At 51.6% G+C, this 27,905-nt stretch overlaps 1 protein-coding gene across 12 annotated transcripts; it reads right to left on the reverse strand.

The window, feature by feature from the left end:
- Positions 1–11: 11 nt before the first annotated feature.
- On the reverse strand, positions 12–27,660 carry LOC137310510 (class I histocompatibility antigen, F10 alpha chain-like). Of its 12 annotated transcripts, none has more exons than XM_067978270.1 (8): positions 27,487–27,660; positions 25,944–26,204; positions 17,797–18,072; positions 17,402–17,680; positions 15,763–15,876; positions 6,135–6,167; positions 5,339–5,366; positions 12–378 (listed from the first exon to the last, which is right to left on the reverse strand). In XM_067978270.1, the coding sequence occupies exons 1-8, from the start codon at positions 27,536–27,538 to the stop codon at positions 216–218; spliced, it is 1,206 nt and encodes a 401-aa protein (XP_067834371.1). In that variant the 5' UTR covers positions 27,539–27,660; the 3' UTR covers positions 12–215. The 12 variants fall into 12 exon arrangements, with proteins under 12 accessions (XP_067834371.1, XP_067834377.1, XP_067834381.1 ...); XM_067978276.1 differs by having other exon boundaries at positions 314–378; positions 5,327–5,366; positions 27,487–27,657; XM_067978272.1 differs by lacking the exon at positions 12–378 and adding an exon at positions 1,425–2,620 and having other exon boundaries at positions 27,487–27,658.
- Positions 27,661–27,905: the final 245 nt, after the last annotated feature.

The following is a 27,905-nucleotide window of genomic DNA, read 5'->3' on the forward strand; positions in this document are numbered from 1 at the left end:
ACTCAGAGAGGGACCGATCGAGCGTTTATTGACTGAACAAAACACAAACAAAACAAGAATCTCTCAGACTCCATTTTACTGTTTATCTCAAACTTTCTTCACTTCCTTGAACTCAAAGTGCAGAGTCTGAGGGTCAATGATTGGGTATTTTACAGAAATAGAACCAATTAAATGGAGAAACAGTCACCAGTCACCAGTTACCAGGACGATCAAACTCAGACAGGCTGAGAAACCGAGTCGAAGAGAGAGATTGAAGAGGCCTCCGACACCAGGTCCATTTTAAAGGGAGGAGAGAGTGGGATCCTGGGCTCCCCACTCACAGGAAACACATTGAGAACGGGCCATCCCCAGGAACTGTGAAACTGACTCTGCTCTGGGCTGGAGTTAGACCACAAACAGGAACAGTTAGACACAACCTTTAATATAGGGAATATCACAAGGGAATTCACAGAGGAGAAACACACGGAGCAGGAGGAGAGTGAGGGGAGAGGGTCAAACTAACAGGAGGAGAGTGAGGGGAGAGGGTCAAACTAACAGAGGGAGAGTGAGGGGAGAGGGTCAAACTAACAGGGGGAGAGTGAGGAGAGAGGGTCAAACTAACAGGGGGAGAGTGAGGGGAGAGGGTCAAACTAACAGGGGAGACTGAGGGGAGAGGGTCAAACGAACAGGAGGGGGAGTGAGGGGAGAGGGTCAAACTAACAGGGGGAAGAGTGAGGGGAGAGGGTCAAACTAACAGGGGGAGAGTGAGGGGAGAGGGTCAAACTAACAGGAGGGGAGAGGGTCAAACTAACAGGGGGAGAGTGAGGGGAGAGGGTCAAACTAACAGGGGGGGAGTGAGGGGAGAGGGTCAAACTAACAGGAGGAGAGTGAGGGGAGAGGGTCAAACTAACAGGAGGGGCAGAGTGAGGGGAGGTGGATACCTGAGTGTGAGTCACAGCCTGGACTCTAATTGAGGGGTTCACATGGTTTAAATATGACCCACTCCCACAGTTTAGTTTAAAGTAATTCTCCGATTTCCCTTTTCCCGATTGTTTCATGTGTTATAAACCTCTCAGGCACCTCCTTTCCAGGCTGAAGAGCCCAAGTCTCTCTGGTCTTTCCTCATAACTCAGAGCCCTGACACGGGGGACCAGCCTGGTGGCTCCTCTCTGCACTGCCCCCAGTGTCTGAGTGTCTCCCCTGTGTCTCAGTGACCAGACCCGGACACAGTTCTAGTAAGAACACTGGGGTCCATGGGTTGACCATCCAGCCGAGGTCTCGGACTGAATGGGGCTTCAGTTTGGCCCATGGACGGCCTTCCATCACCCAGTTGTGATTAACTTTGAGTTGACCTCACCAGCTGCCGATTACAAGACCCACAAGCTGCTGAGTGAATGAATTAACCCTTTCTTGCCAAATCATCAAAGAAGGATTCAGACAACAAGTCATCAATCAACAAATATTTATTGATTCCAAGACACAATTATCACCACTTAAAGTGAAACATTGAGTATTGAAATAATAAGAGATAAAGTTACTGACAGTGTCACCCAGCGAATTTGAATAATAAATAATGAACAGACGGAGTTAGTTCAGGAAATGAGTGACAGAGATTGTAAAGACAGCTCAGTGTCTCACTGGAATTCACCATTAACTGGGTTACTCATTGTCAAATTATAGCTGAGATCAGAGCCTGAGACTGGTATCAATTGGGGAGATTAAATTCCAGGTTTTGTGTCTGTGTCTCAACTGATGTATCTCACATTGTATCGATATCTGTCTGTATAGATCTCTCTCTATCCATTAGTTTATGTCTGTGTATAAACTGATGTATCTCACATTGTATCTATATCTGTCTGTATCGATCTCTCTCTATCCATTAGTTTATGTCTGTGTATATACTGATGTATCTCACATTGTATCTATATCTGTCTGTATTGATCTCTCTCTATCCATTAGTTTATGTCTGTGTATATACTCATGTATCTCACATTGTATCTACGTCTCTCTGTGTTCCTTTATCTATCTTCCTATTTGTATCTCGCTCTGTCTGGATATGTCTCCCCACAAAAGACCCTGTTTTCTGCCTGTGAAACTTGGACAATATATTCACGTCACATTAAGAAAGGGACTCACTTTCCCCTCAGCTCCCTGAGACGACTAATGAAGATCAGATTGCAGGAGAAGATCCCTGACACCAAAGTCCTTCAAAAAGCTGAGATGCCGAGTATCGATGCTCTGATGGTGAGGACACGGCTACAATGGTCAGCTCATGTGGTGCGAGTGTCTGATGATCAAATCCTGAAGATGTTCTTTTATCGCACGTTGTCAACTGTTAAACGATTTTGTGATGTTCAGCAAAAGGGACACAAAGACTGCTTAAAAGCAACTCTGAAACTGTACAAAATAGTTGTCCATAAATGGGAACAAGTTGCTGAAGATAAGAAGCCTGGGGAGGAACCATCCATGAAGACCCCTCCCACTATCAGGCCCATCACATTGCTGATGCTCAATGGAAACGGCAGCTGAGGGTATCTCGGCTGAAAAATCCAGATTCCCGACCGGGTGTATCGGTGACCCACTGTTCAATCTGTAATCACTCATTCACAGCAAATATAGGTCTCCATCATCAAAGGACTCACTGCAGGAAATGAGCTGATATTCTGTGTGTCTTCTGCGATATGGAAGGAGGAGTGACGATGATGGGCACGTTTCACACTAGTACAGGTGAGTCCAGTTACCCAGCAACAAGGCTCTGTGAACATCCTGCAGTGGTTTACAGTGAACTGACGAGGGAAGGAATGGAGAGGCACAAGGCAATCGGTTAAAGCCAGCCTGAGGAATGGGAAAGGAAGGGTTAAACATTTAATACTGGGACTGACACTATCGGCTTGGTCAGGGTGTGACAGTGGGGTTTATATACAGCTTGGTGAGTGTGTAACAGTGATTGTGATCACCAAACATTAATGGACATTTAAAGAGATAAATATTAATGGTACATTTAAGGTGGTAATTAGAGAGTGTGACAGGTTTTATAGTGTGTGGGAGGGTGAGAGGGTCAGGGGGGGGGGAATTAGAGAGTCTGACAGGTTTAATAGTCATGATGTGGAGATGCCGGTGATGGACTGGGGTTGACAATTGTAAACAATTTTACAACACCAAGTTATAGTCCAGCAATTTTATTTTAAATTCACAAGCTTTCGGAGGCTTCCTCCTTCGTCAGGTAAATGTTCAGGAGCTCCTTGAAGCCTACGCATTTATACATATAGAACAATACATGGTGTTTACAGACTGCCCCTGCAACTGCCCGTTGCCAAGGCAATCACCGTGTTCAGACAGAGAGGTGTCACCTGCAGAACCCCCGAATACACATTCCACAAAAAAACAAACAGGAAAAAAAAACAGAGAGAGGCAGAGACATCCGGAAGGCAGAGAAAGCCAGCAAATGACCCATTATATTAAAAACAGATAACATTTGTTCGCTGGTGGGGTAACGTGTAGCGTGACATGAACCCAAGATCCCGGTTGAGGCCGTCCTCATGGGTGCGGAACTTGGCTATCAATTTCTGCTCGACGATTTTGCGTTGTCGTGTGTCTCGAAGGCCGCCTTGGCCGCTGAAAGACGCCCTAGTAAGAACGGGATATGACGCTCGACTCATCGATCGACAGTTCCGACGGGCCACAGCAAAAAATCGCATAGACCTCCTCAGGAGACCAACACGGGACGCAACCAACAGAGGACCCTTTGTCGTCCAGTACTTCCCCGGAGCGGAGAAACTACGCCATGTTCTCCGCAGCCTTCAACATGTCATCAATGAGGACAAACACCTCGCTATGGCCATCCCCACACCTCCACTACTCGCCTTTAAACAGCCACCCAACCTCAAACAGACCATCGTTCGCAGCAAATTACCTAGCTTTCAAGAGAACAGCGTCCACGACACCACACAACCCTGCCACGGTAACCTCTGCAAGACATGCCAGATCATCGACACAGATACCACCATCACACGAGAGGACACCACCCACCAGGTGCATGGTTCATACTCCTGTGACTCGGCCAACGTTGTCTACCTCATACGTTGCAGGAAAGGATGCCCCAGAGCATGGTACATTGGCGAGACCATGCAGACGCTGCGACAACGGATGAACGGACACCGCGCAACAATCGCCAAACAGGAGGGTTCCCTCCCAGTCGGGGAACACTTCAGCAGTCATGGACATTCATCCACCGACCTTCGGGTAAGCGTACTCCAAGGCAGCCTTCGAGACACACGACAACGCAAAATCGTCGAGCAGAAATTGATAGCCAAGTTCCGCACCCATGAGGACGGCCTCAACCGGGATCTTGGGTTCATGTCACGCTACACGTTACCCCACCAGCGAACAAATGTTATCTGTTTTTAATATAATGGGTCATTTGCTGGCTTTCTCTGCCTTCCGGATGTCTCTGCCTCTCTCTGTTTTTTTTTCCTGTTTGTTTTTTTGTTGAATGTGTATTCGGGGGTTCTGCAGGTGACACCTCTCTGTCTGAACACGGTGATTGCCTTGGCAACGGGCAGTTGCAGGGGCAGTCTGTAAACACCATGTATTGTTCTATATGTATAAATGCGTAGGCTTCAAGGAGCTCCTGAACATTTACCTGACGAAAGAGGAAGCCTCCGAAAGCTTGTGAATTTAAAATAAAATTGCTGGACTATAACTTGGTGTTGTAAAATTGTTTACAAAGGTTCAATAGTGTGTGGGAGGGTGAGAGAGGGTCAGGGGGGGAATTAGAGAGTGTGACAGGTTTAATCGTGTGTGGGAGGGTGAGAGAGGGTCAGGGGGGAATTAGAGAGTGTGACAGGTTTAATAGTGTGTGGGAGGGTGAGAGAGGGTCAGGGGGGGAATTAGAGAGTGTGACAGGTTTAATAGTGTGTGGGAGGGTGAGAGAGGGTCAGGGGGGGAATTAGAGAGTCTGACAGGTTTAATAGTGTGTGGGAGGGTGAGAGAGGGTCAGGGGGGAATTAGAGAGTCTGACAGGTTTAATAGTGAGTGGGAGGGTGAGAGAGGGTCAGGGGGGGAATTAGAGAGTCTGACAGGTTTAATAGTGTGTGGGAGGGTGAGAGAGGGTCAGGGGGGGAATTAGAGAGTCTGACAGGTTTAATAGTGTGTGGGAGGGTGAGAGAGGGTCAGGGGGGGAATTAGAGAGTCTGACAGGTTTAATAGTGTGTGGGAGGGTGAGAGAGGGTCAGGGGGGGAATTAGAGAGTGTGACAGGTTTAATAGTGTGTGGGAGGGTGAGAGAGGGTCAGGGGGTGAAACAGTCACAAATACATCAACAGCGGGAAAATTGAAAGTTTACTTACTGAAAGACTCACGGAGGAGAGCGATCAGAGACTTCAGAAGCTGTGAAAATAAAAACAGAATAAAAATAGAATGTGAGATTAAACCATCTCCCAGCATTCACTAAACCACCTCAGACAGGAAGAATATTCACTGAGGGGAGGAACCCCCCCACCCCGAGTCAGTGAGTCCAGGGGAGGGGGTGAGGGACTGGAGGGGGTCCCTCCTGTGTAACTCCCCCCACCCCGAGTCAGTGAGTCCAGGGGAGGGGGTGAGGGACTGGAGGGGGTCGCTCCTGTGTAACTCCCCTACCCCGAGTCAGTGAGTCCAGGGGAGGGGGTGAGGTACTGGAGGGGGTCCCTCCTGTGTAACTCCCCCCACACCGAGTCAGTGAGTCCAGGGGAGGGGGTGAGGGACTGGAGGGGGTCCCTCCTGTGTAACTCCCCCCACCCCGAGTCAGTGAGTCCAGGGGAGGGGGTGAGGGACTGGAGATGTTCACAGTCTGATCTCTGTTTCCTGATTGATCCATTCTTCCTCATTAATGGATCAAACTGTCTGATGGACATTTTGTTTCTCTGCGCAGTTAATGTTCAAATCAGATTGTAAAATAATTCACCAACACATCAAAACAATGACTCGGATTATCCGAGCTGTTGTTTTTTCAGTGTAAGAACGGACTGAACTCTGGAAATACAGATTAAATATTTCACATTGTTTCTCTGCTGGATCGAGAATCTCCTTCTGGAGAACTCCCCGGAGAATGAAATTCGACAACTTAATGTCCCTTATTATCCATTTCATCCCCAACAATCTGTCCCCTCCGTCACTTACTGCCTGCTGTTGTGTAAATCGGACTTGTTCGGTCTGCAGGAGAAAAATAAATGTCAGTGAGAATGGGGATCTCCCAAAATCAGAGAGTCAGCACACAACAAGGTGGGGAAATGGAGAGTGTGGAATAAATGCTCAGTCTCACACCCCCCTTCAGTCTCACACTCCCCCCCCTTCAGTCTCACACTCCCCCCTTCAGTCTCACACTCCCCCCCTTCAGTCTCACACTCCCCCCTTCAGTCTCACTCTCCCCCCTTCAGTCTCACACTCCCCCCCTTCAGTCCCACACTCCCCCCTTCAGTCTCACACTCCCCCCTTCAGTCTCACACTCCCCCTTCAGTCTCACACTCCCCCCTTCAGTCCCACACTCCCCCCCTTCAGTCTCACACTCCCCCTTCAGTCCCACACTCCCCCCCTTCAGTCTCACACTCCCCCCTTCAGTCTCACTCTCCCCCCTTCAGTCTCACTCTCCCCCCTTCAGTCTCACACTCCCCCCCTTCAGTCCCACTCTCCCCCCTTCAGTCTCACTCTCCCCCCTTCAGTCTCACTCTCCCCCCTTCAGTCTCACACTCCCCCCTTCAGTCTCACTCTCCCCCCTTCAGTCTCACTCTCCCCCCTTCAGTCTCACACTCCCCCCTTCAGTCTCACTCTCCCCCCTTCAGTCTCACTCTCCCCCCTTCAGTCTCACACTCCCCCCCTTCAGTCCCACTCTCCCCCCTTCAGTCTCACTCTCCCCCCTTCAGTCTCACTCTCCCCCCTTCAGTCTCACACTCCCCCCTTCAGTCTCACTCTCCCCCCTTCAGTCTCACTCTCCCCCCTTCAGTCTCACTCTCCCCCCTTCAGTCTCACTCTCCCCCCTTCAGTCTCACACTCCCCCCCTTCAGTCCCGCACTCCCCCCCTTCAGTCTCACACTCCCCCCTTCAGTCTCACACTCCCCCCCTTCAGTCTCACACTCCCCCCTTCAGTCTCACACTCCCCCCCTTCAGTCTCACACTCCCCCCCTTCAGTCTCACACTCCCCCCCTTCAGTCCCGCACTCCCCCCTTCAGTCCCAGTACTGGAGACTCTCCCACACTCACTCTGTCCCCCTCAGTTCTCCATTCCCCTCTCTCTGACTCTCCTCTCTCAGTGCCCTGTACTCCCAGTACTGGAGACTCTCCCACACTCACTCTGTCCCCTCAGTTCTCCATTCCCCTCTCTCTGACTCTCCTCTCTCAGTGCCCTGTACTCCCAGTACTGGAGACTCTCCCACACTCACTCTGTCCCCCTCAGTTCTCCATTCCCCTCTCTCTGACTCTCCTCTCTCAGTGCCCTGTACTCCCAGTACTGGAGACTCTCCCACACTCACTCTGTCCCCTCAGTTCTCCATTCCCCTCTCTCTGACTCTCCTCTCTCAGTGCCCTGTACTCCCAGTACTGGAGACTCTCCCACACTCACTCTGTCCCCCTCAGTTCTCCATTCCCCTCTCTCTGACTCTCCTCTCTCAGTGCCCTGTACTCCCAGTACTGGAGACTCTCCCACACTCACTCTGTCCCCTCAGTTCTCCATTCCCCTCTCTCTGACTCTCCTCTCTCAGTGCCCTGTACTCCCAGTACTGGAGACTCTCCCACACTCACTCTGTCCCCCTCAGTTCTCCATTCCCCTCTCTCTGACTCTCCTCTCTCAGTGCCCTGTACTCCCAGTACTGGAGACTCTCCCACACTCACTCTGTCCCCTCAGTTCTCCATTCCCCTCTCTCTGACTCTCCTCTCTCAGTGCCCTGTACTCCCAGTACTGGAGACTCTCCCACACTCACTCTGTCCCCCTCAGTTCTCCATTCCCCTCTCTCTGACTCTCCTCTCTCAGTGCCCTGTACTCCCAGTACTGGAGACTCTCCCACACTCACTCTGTCCCCCTCAGTTCTCCATTCCCCTCTCTCTGACTCTCCTCTCTCAGTGCCCTGTACTCCCAGTACTGGAGACTCTCCCACACTCACTCTGTCCCCTCAGTTCTCCATTCCCCTCTCTCTGACTCTCCTCTCTCAGTGCCCTGTACTCCCAGTACTGGAGACTCTCCCACACTCACTCTGTCCCCCTCAGTTCTCCATTCCCCTCTCTCTGACTCTCCTCTCTCAGTGCCCTGTACTCCCAGTACTGGAGACTCTCCCACACTCACTCTGTCCCCTCAGTTCTCCATTCCCCTCTCTCTGACTCTCCTCTCTCAGTGCCCTGTACTCCCAGTACTGGAGACTCTCCCACACTCACTCTGTCCCCCTCAGTTCTCCATTCCCCTCTCTCTGACTCTCCTCTCTCAGTGCCCTGTACTCCCAGTACTGGAGACTCTCCCACACTCACTCTGTCCCCCTCAGTTCTCCATTCCCCTCTCTCTGACTCTCGTCTCTCAGTGCCCTGTACTCCCAGTACTGGAGACTCTCCCACACTCACTCTGTCCCCCTCAGTTCTCCATTCCCCTCTCTCTGACTCTCCTCTCTCAGTGCCCTGTGCTCCCAGTACCGGAGACTCTCCCACACTCACTCTGTCCCCTCAGTTCTCCATTCCCCTCTCTCTGACTCTCCTCTCTCAGTGCCCTGTACTCCCAGTACTGGAGACTCTCCCACACTCACTCTGTCCCCTCAGTTCTCCATTCCCCTCTCTCTGACTCTCCTCTCTCAGTGCCCTGTACTCCCAGTACTGGAGACTCTCCCACACTCACTCTGTCCCCCTCAGTTCTCCATTCCCCTCTCTCTGACTCTCCTCTCTCAGTGCCCTGTACTCCCAGTACTGGAGACTCTCCCACACTCACTCTGTCCCCCTCAGTTCTCCATTCCCCTCTCTCTGACTCTCCTCTCTCAGTGCCCTGTACTCCCAGTACTGGAGACTCTCCCACACTCACTCTGTCCCCTCAGTTCTCCATTCCCCTCTCTCTGACTCTCCTCTCTAAGTGCCCTGTACTCCCAGTACTGGAGACTCTCCCACACTCACTCTGTCCCCCTCAGTTCTCCATTCCCCTCTCTCTGACTCTCCTCTCTCAGTGCCCTGTACTCCCAGTACTGGAGACTCTCCCACACTCACTCTGTCCCCTCAGTTCTCCATTCCCCTCTCTCTGACTCTCCTCTCTCAGTGCCCTGTACTCCCAGTACTGGAGACTCTCCCACACTCACTCTGTCCCCTCAGTTCTCCATTCCCCTCTCTCTGACTCTCCTCTCTCAGTGCCCTGCACTCCCAGTACTGGAGACTCTCCCACACTCACTCTGTCCCCCTCAGTTCTCCATTCCCCTCTCTCTGACTCTCCTCTCTCAGTGCCCTGTACTCCCAGTACTGGAGACTCTCCCACACTCACTCTGTCCCCTCAGTTCTCCATTCCCCTCTCTCTGACTCTCCTCTCTCAGTGCCCTGTACTCCCAGTACTGGAGACTCTCCCACACTCACTCTGTCCCCCTCAGTTCTCCATTCCCCTCTCTCTGACTCTCCTCTCTCAGTGCCCTGTACTCCCAGTACTGGAGACTCTCCCACACTCACTCTGTCCCCTCAGTTCTCCATTCCCCTCTCTCTGACTCTCCTCTCTCAGTGCCCTGTACTCCCAGTACTGGAGACTCTCCCACACTCACTCTGTCCCCCTCAGTTCTCCATTCCCCTCTCTCTGACTCTCCTCTCTCAGTGCCCTGTACTCCCAGTACTGGAGACTCTCCCACACTCACTCTGTCCCCCTCAGTTCTCCATTCCCCTCTCTCTGACTCTCCTCTCTCAGTGCCCTGTACTCCCAGTACTGGAGACTCTCCCACACTCACTCTGTCCCCCTCAGTTCTCCATTCCCCTCTCTCTGACTCTCCTCTCTCAGTGCCCTGTGCTCCCAGTACTGGAGACTCTCCCACACTCACTCTGTCCCCTCAGTTCTCCATTCCCCTCTCTCTGACTCTCCTCTCTCAGTGCCCTGTACTCCCAGTACTGGAGACTCTCCCACACTCACTCTGTCCCCTCAGTTCTCCATTCCCCTCTCTCTGACTCTCCTCTCTCAGTGCCCTGTACTCCCAGTACTGGAGACTCTCCCACACTCACTCTGTCCCCCTCAGTTCTCCATTCCCCTCTCTCTGACTCTCCTCTCTCAGTGCCCTGGACTCCCAGTACTGGAGACTCTCCCACACTCACTCTGTCCCCCTCAGTTCTCCATTCCCCTCTCTCTGACTCTCCTCTCTCAGTGCCCTGTACTCCCAGTACTGGAGACTCTCCCACACTCACTCTGTCCCCTCAGTTCTCCATTCCCCTCTCTCTGACTCTCCTCTCTAAGTGCCCTGTACTCCCAGTACTGGAGACTCTCCCACACTCACTCTGTCCCCCTCAGTTCTCCATTCCCCTCTCTCTGACTCTCCTCTCTCAGTGCCCTGTGCTCCCAGTACTGGAGACTCTCCCACACTCACTCTGTCCCCTCAGTTCTCCATTCCCCTCTCTCTGACTCTCCTCTCTCAGTGCCCTGTACTCCCAGTACTGGAGACTCTCCCACACTCACTCTGTCCCCTCAGTTCTACATTCCCCTCTCTCTGACTCTCCTCTCTCAGTGCCCTGTACTCCCAGTACTGGAGACTCTCCCACACTCACTCTGTCCCCCTCAGTTCTCCATTCCCCTCTCTCTGACTCTCGTCTCTCAGTGCCCTGTACTCCCAGTACTGGAGACTCTCCCACACTCACTCTGTCCCCCTCAGTTCTCCATTCCCCTCTCTCTGACTCTCCTCTCTCAGTGCCCTGTGCTCCCAGTACCGGAGACTCTCCCACACTCACTCTGTCCCCTCAGTTCTCCATTCCCCTCTCTCTGACTCTCCTCTCTCAGTGCCCTGTACTCCCAGTACTGGAGACTCTCCCACACTCACTCTGTCCCCTCAGTTCTCCATTCCCCTCTCTCTGACTCTCCTCTCTCAGTGCCCTGTACTCCCAGTACTGGAGACTCTCCCACACTCACTCTGTCCCCCTCAGTTCTCCATTCCCCTCTCTCTGACTCTCCTCTCTCAGTGCCCTGTACTCCCAGTACTGGAGACTCTCCCACACTCACTCTGTCCCCCTCAGTTCTCCATTCCCCTCTCTCTGACTCTCCTCTCTCAGTGCCCTGTACTCCCAGTACTGGAGACTCTCCCACACTCACTCTGTCCCCTCAGTTCTCCATTCCCCTCTCTCTGACTCTCCTCTCTAAGTGCCCTGTACTCCCAGTACTGGAGACTCTCCCACACTCACTCTGTCCCCCTCAGTTCTCCATTCCCCTCTCTCTGACTCTCCTCTCTCAGTGCCCTGTACTCCCAGTACTGGAGACTCTCCCACACTCACTCTGTCCCCTCAGTTCTCCATTCCCCTCTCTCTGACTCTCCTCTCTCAGTGCCCTGTACTCCCAGTACTGGAGACTCTCCCACACTCACTCTGTCCCCTCAGTTCTCCATTCCCCTCTCTCTGACTCTCCTCTCTCAGTGCCCTGCACTCCCAGTACTGGAGACTCTCCCACACTCACTCTGTCCCCCTCAGTTCTCCATTCCCCTCTCTCTGACTCTCCTCTCTCAGTGCCCTGTACTCCCAGTACTGGAGACTCTCCCACACTCACTCTGTCCCCTCAGTTCTCCATTCCCCTCTCTCTGACTCTCCTCTCTCAGTGCCCTGTACTCCCAGTACTGGAGACTCTCCCACACTCACTCTGTCCCCCTCAGTTCTCCATTCCCCTCTCTCTGACTCTCCTCTCTCAGTGCCCTGTACTCCCAGTACTGGAGACTCTCCCACACTCACTCTGTCCCCTCAGTTCTCCATTCCCCTCTCTCTGACTCTCCTCTCTCAGTGCCCTGTACTCCCAGTACTGGAGACTCTCCCACACTCACTCTGTCCCCCTCAGTTCTCCATTCCCCTCTCTCTGACTCTCCTCTCTCAGTGCCCTGTACTCCCAGTACTGGAGACTCTCCCACACTCACTCTGTCCCCCTCAGTTCTCCATTCCCCTCTCTCTGACTCTCCTCTCTCAGTGCCCTGTACTCCCAGTACTGGAGACTCTCCCACACTCACTCTGTCCCCCTCAGTTCTCCATTCCCCTCTCTCTGACTCTCCTCTCTCAGTGCCCTGTGCTCCCAGTACTGGAGACTCTCCCACACTCACTCTGTCCCCTCAGTTCTCCATTCCCCTCTCTCTGACTCTCCTCTCTCAGTGCCCTGTACTCCCAGTACTGGAGACTCTCCCACACTCACTCTGTCCCCTCAGTTCTCCATTCCCCTCTCTCTGACTCTCCTCTCTCAGTGCCCTGTACTCCCAGTACTGGAGACTCTCCCACACTCACTCTGTCCCCCTCAGTTCTCCATTCCCCTCTCTCTGACTCTCCTCTCTCAGTGCCCTGGACTCCCAGTACTGGAGACTCTCCCACACTCACTCTGTCCCCCTCAGTTCTCCATTCCCCTCTCTCTGACTCTCCTCTCTCAGTGCCCTGTACTCCCAGTACTGGAGACTCTCCCACACTCACTCTGTCCCCTCAGTTCTCCATTCCCCTCTCTCTGACTCTCCTCTCTAAGTGCCCTGTACTCCCAGTACTGGAGACTCTCCCACACTCACTCTGTCCCCCTCAGTTCTCCATTCCCCTCTCTCTGACTCTCCTCTCTCAGTGCCCTGTACTCCCAGTACTGGAGACTCTCCCACACTCACTCTGTCCCCTCAGTTCTCCATTCCCCTCTCTCTGACTCTCCTCTCTCAGTGCCCTGTACTCCCAGTACTGGAGACTCTCCCACACTCACTCTGTCCCCTCAGTTCTCCATTCCCCTCTCTCTGACTCTCCTCTCTCAGTGCCCTGCACTCCCAGTACTGGAGACTCTCCCACACTCACTCTGTCCCCCTCAGTTCTCCATTCCCCTCTCTCTGACTCTCCTCTCTCAGTGCCCTGTACTCCCAGTACTGGAGACTCTCCCACACTCACTCTGTCCCCTCAGTTCTCCATTCCCCTCTCTCTGACTCTCCTCTCTCAGTGCCCTGTACTCCCAGTACTGGAGACTCTCCCACACTCACTCTGTCCCCCTCAGTTCTCCATTCCCCTCTCTCTGACTCTCCTCTCTCAGTGCCCTGTACTCCCAGTACTGGAGACTCTCCCACACTCACTCTGTCCCCTCAGTTCTCCATTCCCCTCTCTCTGACTCTCCTCTCTCAGTGCCCTGTACTCCCAGTACTGGAGACTCTCCCACACTCACTCTGTCCCCCTCAGTTCTCCATTCCCCTCTCTCTGACTCTCCTCTCTCAGTGCCCTGTACTCCCAGTACTGGAGACTCTCCCACACTCACTCTGTCCCCCTCAGTTCTCCATTCCCCTCTCTCTGACTCTCCTCTCTCAGTGCCCTGTACTCCCAGTACTGGAGACTCTCCCACACTCACTCTGTCCCCCTCAGTTCTCCATTCCCCTCTCTCTGACTCTCCTCTCTCAGTGCCCTGTGCTCCCAGTACTGGAGACTCTCCCACACTCACTCTGTCCCCTCAGTTCTCCATTCCCCTCTCTCTGACTCTCCTCTCTCAGTGCCCTGTACTCCCAGTACTGGAGACTCTCCCACACTCACTCTGTCCCCTCAGTTCTACATTCCCCTCTCTCTGACTCTCCTCTCTCAGTGCCCTGTACTCCCAGTACTGGAGACTCTCCCACACTCACTCTGTCCCCCTCAGTTCTCCATTCCCCTCTCTCTGACTCTCCTCTCTCAGTGCCCTGTACTCCCAGTACTGGAGACTCTCCCACACTCACTCTGTCCCCCTCAGTTCTCCATTCCCCTCTCTCTGACTCTCCTCTCTCAGTGCCCTGTACTCCCAGTACTGGAGACTCTCCCACACTCACTCTGTCCCCTCAGTTCTCCATTCCCCTCTCTCTGACTCTCCTCTCTAAGTGCCCTGTACTCCCAGTACTGGAGACTCTCCCACACTCACTCTGTCCCCCTCAGTTCTCCATTCCCCTCTCTCTGACTCTCCTCTCTCAGTGCCCTGTACTCCCAGTACTGGAGACTCTCCCACACTCACTCTGTCCCCTCAGTTCTCCATTCCCCTCTCTCTGACTCTCCTCTCTCAGTGCCCTGTACTCCCAGTACTGGAGACTCTCCCACACTCACTCTGTCCCCTCAGTTCTCCATTCCCCTCTCTCTGACTCTCCTCTCTCAGTGCCCTGCACTCCCAGTACTGGAGACTCTCCCACACTCACTCTGTCCCCCTCAGTTCTCCATTCCCCTCTCTCTGACTCTCCTCTCTCAGTGCCCTGTACTCCCAGTACTGGAGACTCTCCCACACTCACTCTGTCCCCTCAGTTCTCCATTCCCCTCTCTCTGACTCTCCTCTCTCAGTGCCCTGTACTCCCAGTACTGGAGACTCTCCCACACTCACTCTGTCCCCCTCAGTTCTCCATTCCCCTCTCTCTGACTCTCCTCTCTCAGTGCCCTGTGCTCCCAGTACTGGAGACTCTCCCACACTCTATCTGTCCCCCTCAGTTCTCCATTCCCCTCTCTCTGACTCTCCTCTCTCAGTGCCCTGTACTCCCAGTACTGGAGACTCTCCCACACTCACTCTGTCCCCTCAGTTCTCCATTCCCCTCTCTCTGACTCTCCTCTCTCAGTGCCCTGTACTCCCAGTACTGGAGACTCTCCCACACTCACTCTGTCCCCTCAGTTCTCCATTCCCCTCTCTCTGACTCTCCTCTCTCAGTGCCCTGTACTCCCAGTACTGGAGACTCTCCCACACTCACTCTGTCCCCCTCAGTTCTCCATTCCCCTCTCTCTGACTCTCCTCTCTCAGTGCCCTGTACTCCCAGTACTGGAGACTCTCCCACACTCACTCTGTCCCCCTCAGTTCTCCATTCCCCTCTCTCTGACTCTCCTCTCTCAGTGCCCTGTACTCCCAGTACTGGAGACTCTCCCACACTCACTCTGTCCCCCTCAGTTCTCCATTCCCCTCTCTCTGACTCTCCTCTCTCAGTGCCCTGTACTCCCAGTACTGGAGACTCTCCCACACTCACTCTGTCCCCCTCAGTTCTCCATTCCCCTCTCTCTGACTCTCCTCTCTCAGTGCCCTGTACTCCCAGTACTGGAGACTCTCCCACACTCACTCTGTCCCCCTCAGTTCTCCATTCCCCTCTCTCTGACTCTCCTCTCTCAGTGCCCTGTACTCCCAGTACTGGAGACTCTCCCACACTCACTCTGTCCCCCTCAGTTCTCCATTCCCCTCTCTCTGACTCTCCTCTCTCAGTGCCCTGTACTCCCAGTACTGGAGACTCTCCCACACTCACTCTGTCCCCCTCAGTTCTCCATTCCCCTCTCTCTGACTCTCCCCTCTCAGTGCCCTGTACTCCCAGTACTGGAGACTCTCCCACACTCACTCTGTCCCCCTCAGTTCTCCATTCCCCTCTCTCTGACTCTCCCCTCTCAGTGCCCTGTACTCCCAGTACTGGAGACTCTCCCACACTCACTCTGTCCCCCTCAGTTCTCCATTCCCCTCTCTCTGACTCTCCCCTCTCAGTGCCCTGTACTCCCAGTACTGGAGACTCTCCCACACTCACTCTGTCCCCCTCAGTTCTCCATTCCCCTCTCTCTGACTCTCCTCTCTCAGTGCCCTGTACTCCCAGTACTGGAGACTCTCCCACACTCACTCTGTCCCCTCAGTTCTCCATTCCCCTCTCTCTGATTCTTACCTCTCCGTTGTCTTTTCCAGATGACTATTCCGATTATCACCACTATAACAGCCAGCGCCGCAATCACTGATCCGATAATAATTCCCAGATTGGATTCCCTGTTTTCCGGTCTTTCTGAAACACATTTCAATAATATCAGGATTGTTTCTCTCTGTTCCAGGAACCATTCCCAGTTCTGTGTTGATTGGGGGAAATTTTAACCTAACCCACCCGTGGGGAAACTGACGAGATCGGGTGTAACGCTGGTTTTACTCCCCGCCCCGATTTTACTGCCCATTGAAGTCAGTGGTCAGTATTATTGGTCAGAATCCAGCCCATCCCATGGGTCTCCCGCCCGGTGAGTCAGGTTAACATTCCCCCCGATGTCTGTGTGTCTTTTCCTTGTCCCATCCCCAGGGTTACATTGTACAGTCCAGGAGTCAGCCTCACTGATGGTTCTCACAGATCGGTTTCTATTCTCTCTATTTATATCTTATTTCTTGACGGCAAATCATGTTTCACCAACCACAACCCGGCTTTATTTCCGGGTTTAACATCGGTGTGTAAAAAGTCCAGGCTTCCCACTGGGAATGCAAAGTCTGAAAAATTTGCGTTCGCAACCCAAATAAACAATTATTTTCAACTCCCACCCGCCCCCAACCCACCCGTTGTTGGGGGTTAAAATCACCCCCAGAGAGTGGGGATAAAGGGAATGTGCTCTGATTGGTGGGATGTGAGAAGTGGTGTTCCCCAGGGATCTGGACTGGGGCCTCAGCTTTTCACCATATTTATCAATGATTGGATGACGGAACAGAGTGAGTTGTATATCCAAGTTTGGAGATGACACTCAGTTAGGGGACACAGTAAAGGGACACAGACAGATTAAATGAGTGGGCAAAACTATGGCAGGTGGAGTTCAATGTGAGTCTTCGTCAGACTCCAACTGGAGAATTGTGTTCAGTTCTGGGAATCGCACCTTATGAAAGATATATTGTCCTTGGAGGGGATACAGTGCAGATTCACCAGACTGATACCGGGGCTTAGAGGGTTAAATTCTGAGGACAGGTTACAGAAACTTGGCTTGTGTTCCCTGGAATATAGAAGGGTGAGGGGTGATCTGAATGAGGTGTTTAAAATGATAAAGGGATTCGATAGGGTGGAGTCAGAGAAACTATTTTCTCTGGTGGGGAATCCAGAACGAGGGGTCACAATCTTAAAATTAGAGCCAGGCCATTTAGGAGTGAAATCAGAAAGCACTTTTTCCACACAAAGGGGAGTGGAAATCAGGAAATCTCTCCCCAAAAGGCTGTGGGTGCTGGGAACAACTGAAAATTTCAAGACTGAGATCGATAGATGTTTGTGGGGTAAGGGAATCAAGGGATATGGATCAAAGGAGGGGAAATGGAGGAGAGGTGCAGATCAGTCATGGTCTCATTGAATGGCAGAACAGACTCAAGGGGCTGAATGGCCTACTCCTGTTCCTCTGTTTCATAAACACACAATGCCAGCCTTTCATATCTGTCATAATCAATATCTCACATGGACATTATCTGACTCCCTCTTACACACACACCCTCTTACACACACACACACACACCCTCTTACACACACACACACACCCACACACTCCCTCTTACACACTTCCAGTGCAGTTCCTTACCCCACTGATAGACCTTTGCCTCTGCCAGGCTGCTGTGTTCAATTTGACAGGAGTATTGATCCTCATCCCCAGCATTTACTTCAATCTCTTTCTTGATCTGATGGGTCCCATCGTGGTTCGGTCGAACCCCCGAGGATTGGCTCTCAGACACTCGCTCACCATTCCTTAGCCAGGTCACCTCGATGTTTACAGGGTAAAATCCAGTAACCAGGCAGGAGAGAGTGGGCGGGTTGTACTGATTATTGGGGTCACTTCTGGAGATGAATACTTCAGGCTGAACTGAAAGGGGAAAAGGAGGAAACACAAACAATAGAGAGACAGAGAATGGAATGGGATAACGGTTTCATAGATCAGAAAGTTCAATCAGAAAATGGGATAAAAACTGAAATCAATACCTTTCTTTTCAAAATATTCCTTTCCAAAGTGTAAACGGGATTTTAAACGCTCAACAAGTTCTTCTTCCAAGTGCCATTTCCAATGCTTGTTCCAGGAATCATCAGCATCCCATTTCTCCTTGGTCTTCACTGCAAGGTGATTGGTTGCGACCCATCTCATTCTGTCTGGCTCTAAACTAATATAATCCTTTCCGTCATATGCAACACTCATCGATCTCTTAATGGAGCCGTCTTCAGTGATCTCAACATTCCTTATCAATTGCAAAATGTGAATTCCTGTCAGTGACCAACCAGAAATCAATAATCAATCATGAATGGAAAATGTCCCTTTATTGAGCACAGAGCTTGGTGAGAGTTGGTGAATCTGTTAAACAGAGTGACGATGGGAATTTGGTGAGAGTGGGAATTCGATGCAGATGGGGGAAGGAAGTGCGAAGTAATTTAAACCAAGTGGTAACAGTAAATAAGTAAAAACATTAAATCTCGGGAGAAAAAAATAAAATTAATTATGTAGAGGATACCAACATTAAAGGGATCTAAATTGCATTGAATAAAAATCTGGTATACATAATTAATAAACAGGAGTAAGGGGATACTAAACTAAAAAAATATATGTATATAAAACATAAGATATATATATCTATCTTATATTGTAAATAGACTTTTAAGTAAAATGATGGAACAGCTGAGACCCGTTGCCTATAATACTGTGCCATGAAGCTCCTGAATTCCTCAAGTTTCCTGGACAATCACGTGTGCAGGAAGTGCCTCCAGTTGCTCAAACTCGAGCTCAGGGTTACGGGAGGCTGAGAATTTCCTGGAGCGTACGTTCCAGGAGGCGGTCATCCCGCAGCTGCAGAGAGTTCAGGAGGAGAGTAAGCGGGTGGCCATCTGGCAGGTTAGGAAGAGGCAGGCAGTGCAGGAATCCTCCGGGAGTGTGGCCACTCTCAAACCTGTTTTCAGTGGTGAATACTGGTGAGGGTGATGACACCTCGGGGGAATACAGTCTTGAGCAAATCCACGACACCGTGGGGCAGAGGACTGCACGGTGCACAGGGGCAGAGCGGAGTGTTGAAATGCAGTGGTCATAGGGGATTCGATAGTCAGGGGAATAGACAGGCATTTCTGCAACCGCCAACATGCGTTCCCACAGGGTGATTTAATAGAGGTGTTCAAAATCATGAAGGGTTTTGACAGATTAGAAGGAGAAACTGTTTCCAGTGGGGTCGGTAACCAGAGGACACAGATTTAAGGTGATTGGCAAAAGAACCGGAGGCAACATGAGGAAAAAATTTTTTACGCAGCGAGTTGTTCTGATCTGGAATTCACTGCCTGAAAGGGCAGTGGAAGCAAATTCAATAATAACTTTCAAAAGGGAATTGGATAAATATTTGAAGAGGAAAGATTTACAGGGCTACGGGGAAAGAGCAGGGGAGTGGAACTAATTGGAGAGCTCTTTCAAAGAGCCGGCTCAGACATGATGGGCTGAATGGCCTCCTTCTGTACTGTATCATTCTCTGATTCTATGAAATTGCACCTGAAAATGGGCTCACATGAAGCAGGGATCGCATTGCATGTGCGTGTATACACAGACCCAGGGGCCACGTGAAATTGGTGCTGGCGCCTCATTAGAATCAGACATGGTGTGCAGAGATTTTCATTGGCTGTGTGCCTGTATGGGCGGGAGGGGGGCGGGAAATTGGGCTTCACCAATGCCACTTAAAGGCAGCCAGCACCTGTTAAAGGGGAGGTGCACTCTGCCTGCAGACAACAGAAAAACTGCCGAAATTGTAAAAGGTGGCTGCAAGAGATCTAGGCAGAGCACGGAGGGTCTCCAAATTTGCACTGGAGGTCCTGGTCCTGATGGTGTCGAGGAGGAAGGATGTTCTGTTCCCCTCAGGGTGCAGAAAGCCCTCCAGGCAACACCTCCGCTGCCAGTGGGAAGGAGTCGCTGAGGAGGTCACTGGCAAAAGAAGTTCAATGACCTCACCAGAGATGTCAAGGTAAGAACACAGCTCGCTTACTCTCTGCTCAGACCTCCAGTCTCACTGCTCACAATACTTCCCCTCCCCCACTTACCTTCACTCTCTTACAATCACTGCACCACACTTCACTCCATCTCCTTCTCCTCATTCTCACCCTTACGCCCCCACACCTCACATCTCACACACTGCATACACACTATTCCACCATGACAGGCACATTCTCTAAACACCTCACAAGGATGTCACTAACACCCTCCCTTCATTCTAGCAGGAGAGGGTCACCACAACTTGGGGCAGGATGCCACCTACACCCCCTCTTCCCCGTGGAACAAAGTGTGCTGGTCACCATGGGCTGGGGAACAGTCATGGCTGTGGTGAGTGGCGACACTGGAGGAGACATTGCTAATCCTCTTTATCTCTTCTTACTTCTCTCACCCCACACACTCTGCTGACAAGCTGCATGTGTTTTCACCACCCACTCCTCTCTCTGCTCTCCCTTCAGACCAAAAGCTAACCCTTGTCTCATTTCAGGTGCTAACAATGTGGACAACCCCTCTGCCACTTCAGGAAAAGGAGGCCAGCCTCCCTTGAAGATGCATCGTCACTCGATCTGACCCTAGGAAGCTCAGAGTCGGGTACCACCCGTACTTTAGAGGCTAGGCTAGAGGAGGGGTCTTCGCCTGGTGACTCACCGGACACTAGTGCGCAGGATCCAGGGGAGGGGGTGAGGACGCCAGCTCACCAGAGGGCGCGATCACATACCAGCTCTGCTGCATGGGGCTCAGAGGCTAACTTTGAGGGCCCAGGCTACTGAAAGCTGATGGGCGTTTGCCAGGAAATGCTAGGTGCACTGGGGAGCAAGCCAGCAGGCTTGGGCACAATGAATAAGAGCTTGGAGAAGACCAGATCCAACTCGTGTTGGAGCTTCACGGAGAGCATGGAGACCATTCTGTCCAACATGGACCAAGCGGTCAGATCTATGAACACAACAGTGGCGCACATCATGATGGAGCCTCTACTGGCGGCTCAGACCGCTGTCATGGAAACTCAGACCGCTGTCATGGAAACTCAGACCGCTGTCATGGAAACTCATACTGCTACCATCTTGGCTCTGGGGGCCAGTGTTGAAAGGGGGTTCCAGAGTGCCCCATCACTCCAGCACTCTGTTCTCGAGTATCTGTAGGAGTGCTGAGCCCCAGTCCCAGAGTGGCCTTGGCTCCATGTGAGAGGCACTTGCTCTCCTCTCTCAGGATGACAATGTGCCTGCTCCCCCACCACCCACTCCGCCAGTGCCCTTGTTAGTGCCACTCAGCCCAGGCCCAGACTGCCCCGGCCCGCACCGAGAGGCTGCAGTCTACAACCGGGCCCTGAAGGCCCAGAGCAGCTCGACATCGCCCACCACCACCATCTGTAGTGTCCTCAATGGAAGCTCAGCAGCCTCCAACTCCCAAACTCCAGCACACTGGGGAAACACCTCGTAGCAGCATTAGGATTGGGAAAGGAGCTCACAAGACCAGCAATAAGGGCTGGCACAAGGGAGATACGTATTATTCCTATTAAATATTAGACACAGGTGGAACAGAGTTAGATCATTCGTTTCTTGTTCTGGATTTGGTTTGGTGTTAATATTTGCAGTGAAGTGAGGGCAAGATCTACAAGGATGAACTGAAGAAACGCAATCAGATGGCGGTGACATTTAAAAATTAATTCTGGGGATGTGGGCGTCGCTGGCGAGGCCGGCATTTATTGCCCATCCCTAATTGCCCTTCAGGAGGTGGTGATGAGCCGCCTTCTTGAACCGCTGCAGTCCGTGTGGTGAAGGTTCTCCCACTGTGCTGTTAGGAAGGGAGATTCAGGATTTTGACCCAGCGACAATGAAGGAACGGCGATATATTTCCAAGTCGGGATGGTGTGTGACTTGGAGGGGAACGTGCAGGTGGTGTTGTTCCCATGTGCCTGCTGCCCTTGCCCGTGTGGTAGAGGTCGCGGGTTTGGGAGGTGCTGTCGAAGAAGCCTTGGCGAGTTGCTGCAGTGCATCCTGTGGATGGTACACACTGCAGCCACGGTGCACCGGTGGTGAAGGGAGTGAATGTTTAGGGTGGTGGATGGGGTGCCAGTCAAGCGGGCTGCTTTGTCCTGGATGGTGTCGAGCTTCTCAAGTATTGCTGCAGCTGCTCCATCCAGGCAAGTGGAGAGTATTCCATCACACTCCTGACTTGTGCCTTGTAGATGGTGGAAAGGCTTTGGGGAGTCAGGAGGTGAGTCACTCACCGCAGAATACCTGGAATGCAACGATAACCCCAAGTTTCCCTTCTCCACTACAAACCATCTTCTTAAACCCCTCTCCCCTTCCTCCTCCACCCTCAACTCCAACAACAAGTGCGAGGAGCTCACGGACTTCTTTCTCACTAAGATTGAGACCATTCGTTCAGGTGCCTCTGCCGTTTCCTTCCCTTCCCCCAGCCCACCGAGCCAAACTTCCCCTTCAGTTCCCCCCAGCCCCAGCCCTGAACTCACATCTTTCTCTCGTTTCTATCTCCCCTTATGCCCTCTCCGAGCTCATCTTGACCATGAGACCCACCTCCTGCTCCCTCGACCCGATTCCCACCAAACTGCAGACCACCCAACTTCCCTTCCTGGCCCCCATGTTAGCTGATATTGTTAACGGTTCCATCTCCTCAGGTACTGACCCCCTCCCCTTCAAATCTGTCATCATCACTCACTCCTCAAAAAACCCACCCTTGACCCCTCTGTCCTTACAAACTCCCGCCCCATCTCCACCCTCCCTTTCCTCTCCAAAGTCCTTGAATATGTGGTTGCCTCCCAAATCCGTGCCCATGTATGCTGATGACACCCAGTGCAGTGCATCCTGTGGATGGTACACACGACCTCATCGTCAACTCTTTCGACCCCTCCACTGTCTCGGAATTGTCACACTGCTTGTCCGACAACTGTTACTGGGTGAGCAAAAATTTCCTCCAAATAAATACTGGGAAGACCGAAGCCATTGTCTTCAGTCCCCACCACAAACTCCGTTCCCTAGTTACCGACTCCATCCCACTCCCTGGCCACTGTCTGAGGCTGAACCAGACCGTTTGCAACCTTGACGTCCTATTTGACCCTGAGATGAGCTTCCGACCACATATCCGCTCCATCACCAAGACCGCCGACTTCCCCCTCCGTAACATCGCCCGTCTCCACCCCTCCCTCAGCTCATCTGCTGCTGAAATCCTCATCCGTGCCTTTGTTACCTCCAGATTTGACTGCTCCAATGCTCTACTGGCCGGTCTCCCATCTTCCACCCTCCATAAACTTGAGCTCATCCAAAACTCTGCTGCCCGTATCCTAACTCGCACCAAGTCCCGTTCACCCATCACCCCCTGTTCTCGCTGACCTACACTGGCTCCCAGTCCGGGAACACCTTGATTTTAAAATTCTCATTTTGTTTTCATATCCCTCCATGGCCCTCGCCCCTCCCTATCTCTGTAACCTCCTCCTGCCCCTACAGCTCTCCGAGATCTCTGCGCCCCTCCAATTCTGGCCTCTTGCGCATCCCCGATTTTAATCGCTCCACCATTGGCGGCCGTGCCTTCAGCTGCCTCGGCCCTAAGCTCTGGAATTCCCTCCCTAAACCTCTCCACCTCTCTCTCCTCCTTTAAGACGCTCCTTAAAACCTACCTCTTTGACCAAGCTTTTGGTCACCAGCCCTAATATCTCCTTATGTGGCTCACTGTCAAATTTTGTTTGATAACATTCCTGTGAAGCACCTTGGGACGTTTTACTACATTAAAGGTGCTATATAAATGAAAGTTGTTGTTGTAGATGGTGTTGAGCTTTTTGAGTGTTGTTGGAGTTGCACTCATCCAGGCAAATGGAGAGTATTCCATCACACTCCTGACTTGTGCCTTGTAGATGGTGAAGAGGCTTTGGGGAGTCAGGAGGTGAGTCACTCGCCGCAGAATACCCAGCCTCTGACCTGCTCTTGTAGCCATGATATTTACGTGGCTGGTCTGGTTCAGTTTCTGGTCAATGGTGACCCCCAGGATGTTGATGGTGGGGGATTCGGCGATGGTAATGCCATTGAATGTCAAGGGGAGGTGGTTAGACTCTCTCTTGTTGGAGATGGTCATTGCCTGGCACCTGTCTGGTGCAAATGTTACTTGCCACTTATCAGCCCAAGCCTGGATGTTGTCCAGGTCTTGCTGCATGCGGGCTCGGACTGCTTCATTATCTGAGGGGTTGCGAATGGAACTGAACACCGTGCAATCATCAGCGAACATCCCCATTTCTGACCTTATGATGGAGGGAAGGTCATTGATGAAGCAGCTGAAGATGGCTGGGCCTAGGACACTAAGGACATTCGTGAAACCAGTGGGATTTTACAATCCAACAGCTTCCTGGTCACTTTTACAGACACCAGATTTTTATTCCCGATTTATTTGATTTTTTAAAACTTAATTCAAATTCACAAACTACCCCAGTGGGATTTGAACTCACCTTCTCTGGATCACTAGTCCAGTAGCATAACCACCACACTACTGTACCCCGTTGTGTTACGATTGAGGGACTGTTGGTGTATTGGGGATCGGACGGATGGTTCACATGAAGCACTTTTGGACGAGCAACTCTCTAAGTGCCCTGGCAGCTCAGGGCACTGGTGGTCAACACTGCTTCTGGTTTTCATGGTCCTCCTCCTCCCTCCTCCTCCCCCCTCCTCTTCCTCCTCCCCCTCCTCCTCCTCCTCACGGTGCCCACATGGTGATAAGGGCTGGTCCCTCATGATGGCGAAGATGTGGAAAATGCAGCAGACGACCACAAATCTGGATACCCGCTCAGGGGTTTACTGTAAAGCTCCCCTGGAACGGACCAGGCAGTGGAAACGTAGCCTGGCCACACTCACTCTCTGCTCAATGGTGTTTCTCGGGACAGCATGGGCCTCGCTGTAGGCCTGCTCTGCGCGGGTTCCTGACTGGAGCCATGAGCCATGTCCGGAGGGGATAGCCCTTGCCACCCAATGGCCAGCCTGTGACCTGACGACCTGGTTGGAATAAAGGTGGCACAGAATAAAGGTGGCGCAGGAATGGAACTGCTGCCAGGATAGCGGGCACAGACCTGCAAGAGGCAATGCCTGTGATCGCAAAGCAGCTGTACGTTGAGGGAGTGGAATCCTTTTCTACTGAGGAATATTCCAGGGTTCTGATGGGGAGCATGCAAGGCCATGTGGGTGCAGTCAATGGCACCTTGCACCATGAGGAAGCCTGCTTTGTGGGCGAAACATTGTGCTCTCTCTCCCCCTGCTTCTGTGTGTCCATAGGGAAGGAGATTTAAGTGTTTCTCCTGGTGTAGAGCCTCGGTCACCTCCCTGATATAACGGTTGACTGCAAACCGGGAGATGTCTCTGATGTTGCCTGTTGCAGACTGAAAGAAGCCCGTGGAACGAAGGTTAAAGGCCATGGTGACCTTGACAGCCACGGGCGGTGCTGTCCATGCCCTGGTTTGAGGCTGGAGTTGGGTCTGCAGCAGGTGACGTAGCTCAGTGACAGCCTCCTTGGCCACCTCATGCATTGCTCCTCAGTGAAGTTGAGGTAGGAGAAGAGCTTCCTGATACCTGCTGTGGATATGGCCTCCTGCATAGTCCTCCCTCTTCTCCCAGCCACTCCTGCTCTCTGCTGTCTTCTTGGTTGCCCCCTCTCCTCCTCAGCCCAAAAGGCAGTCCTAAGGAGACCACCCGTGACAGCAGAGAACGGATTTGAAGGCGGCTAAAGCTTGTTTTCAGAAGTCAGAATGAAAATGCCCAGAAGTTAACCAGCAGCCTGATATGAGAGACCAGCTACTAACCTATTAAGTACTACATGGTCCCTTTAAATAGCACTGGTGAAGGCTCCTATTAGCGCCATGAGTTAAATGGTGAGTCAAGCATTGAGGCAGCCCAATTCAATATGGCGGTTGGTGCACTTCCGGTGCGGAATTAGCGTGTGTTCCCCGCCCGCCGTATTGGACACTAAGGCACCCGTTTCGCGCCTGTATAACGAGTGCGGCCAGGCTGGCCCACATACTGTACACCCCAGAGTCACAGGGTGCAGTATAACTATGGCTGGGTACCTGTCTGGCACCCATTAAACAGATCAGTCAGTGGGAGAGTCCTGATATCGCTGATCTTACCGGCTGTCTGGTTGGTCCCCTTCATTATTGTGTTCAGATTCTCCTTTGCCATGGCGCAGTGCTTATTCCCTTGATGTGTGAGATATTCCCAGTATTCTGCATCAAACGATTCTGTCATCCACTGTTGCCGGGAGACTGTCCGGCGGGTGTCACTGTCGTAATAGGTCACTGGAACACCATTGATCATCACCACACCGAAATATTCAGGGAGATCAGCCATGCCAGAGATGGTCACATACACTGCAGTAAAGGAACTACTGCCTGTGATTAAAGGGACAGGTTAATAAATATTTACAAACGGTACCACCTGATCAAACTGAAGCCCATCCAGATAGTGACAATCTCCAATAATCCCCCACGTTATATCAATGACAGGGAATTGTGAAATAAAGGCAGTTAGTGTAATCACACCAGGGAACATCGAGCATATCTCAAAAAGCAACTGCAATCAGTACTGAAGAAGATGAATCTTCATCCAAGACAACAGCCGGGCAGGCAGCAGAAAGTTCCTTTATGGAAAAGAAAATCTTTCTGGAAGCTGCTTATTCATGATATATAATTTCTTGAGGGTCAAACATTAAACAAACGCCTGCAACTGGGACTCTCAGAAACCAACAGCTCATTTTAAGTTTTGTGGGCAATGAACAACGGGAAAAATTATTGTCTGAGTGTCTCCAATCCCCAGCAAAAAAGCAGATTTCTTCGTAAAACGCTGACAATCGAACAAATGGAATGAAACGCTGACTGTCAGTTAAAGAGCTAATGGTTAGCAGGTCGGGGTAGGTAGTCGGAACAGGGGAATAAATGTCGGACAATGGCCTATTGAGCCTCCACTGAGATTTCTTGTTGCCATGTTAGCTGTAACTCTAATCCCAATTCTCTCTCCTTTCTCCATATTCCGTAATGCCATTATTTCCCATGTAAACATCCCTCTCCTTGTTACACACCCAGTGGATGTTGTTAGGACAGCAAGTCCCACATTGTCACACTGTTTGTGAGCAGCAAATGTTCTTATGTTCACTTTTACTCTGCTCAGCTCAAATGATGTCCTCTGTTGATATCACTGCACCATGGAGAGAGAGACAGAGAGAGAGAGACAGAGAGAGAGAGAGAAACACACACTCAGAGATAGAACAAGACAGAGAGAGAGAGACAGAGGGAGAGAGACAGATTGAGATCGACAGAGAGAGAGAGAGAGACAGAGAGAGAGAGAGAGACAGATACACACTCAGAGATAGAATGAGACAGAGAGAGAGAGAGAGACAGAGGGAGAGAGAGAGATTGAGGTAGAGAGAGAGAGATAAAAAGAGACAGAGACAGAGAGACAGACAGAGAGGGAGAGACAGACAGGAGTAGAGAAAGAGACACAGAGAGAGTGTGAGCTCTCCCCTGTGAGTGCAATATACCGACACACATTCCCCACAGTCACAGACAGTCCCACTCCCAGGAAAATCCCAGGGAATTTGCTGCCCAGACCCTGAGCTGGAGAAGTGAAAGTGGCAGAGAAAGAGAGTGAGATTGGAAGGATGAATTCTGTACTTACTGGGAGAGACCCGGGAAAAACACAGGGATATGGAGAAAAGGATCAGCAGCATTCTGGGAATCCACGGCCTCTATTCCAATCAGTGACTGGGAATAAAATACTCAGAGAGGGACAGATCTACCAGAGACTCATTTACAGTAACGAATGGCCCACTTTCATATTGAGCTGGAATTTTCTTATCAATAAACTTTTACCCGGATATAGAATCAAAGAACAAATGTGACTGGTTAAATTCAGAAAAAAATATCCAATAAACTATACGAGGGTTCAGAATCACTGGTTGCCAGGGAGACTGAACTGGGACAGTTTGCGAATCAGGATATGAAAGTGAAACGAACCAGTAGCTGAAGCGATTAAATGTTTGTTAATTGCCCGCCTCGAAAACTCAAACAGCTGGGAAATAGCTCGAAACAAAGCTG

This window comes from Heptranchias perlo, unplaced genomic scaffold (assembly GCF_035084215.1).
Source record: "Heptranchias perlo isolate sHepPer1 unplaced genomic scaffold, sHepPer1.hap1 HAP1_SCAFFOLD_256, whole genome shotgun sequence".
Lineage (NCBI taxonomy): Eukaryota > Metazoa > Chordata > Chondrichthyes > Hexanchiformes > Hexanchidae > Heptranchias > Heptranchias perlo.

Excerpts from the sequence above, each read along its gene's own strand:
- LOC137310510 (XM_067978268.1), bottom strand. The coding sequence starts at position 27,538 with ATGCTGCTGATCCTTTTCTCCATATCCCTGTGTTTTTCCCGGGTCTCT. Across the intron at positions 18,073-25,943 it reads GGGGACCAACCAGACAGCCG|GAATTCACATTTTGCAATTG; the intron begins GTAAGATCAGCG and ends GGTCACTGACAG. Across the intron at positions 15,877-17,401 it reads GGCAAAGGTCTATCAGTGGG|AAAGACCGGAAAACAGGGAA; the intron begins GTAAGGAACTGC and ends AATGTGTTTCAG.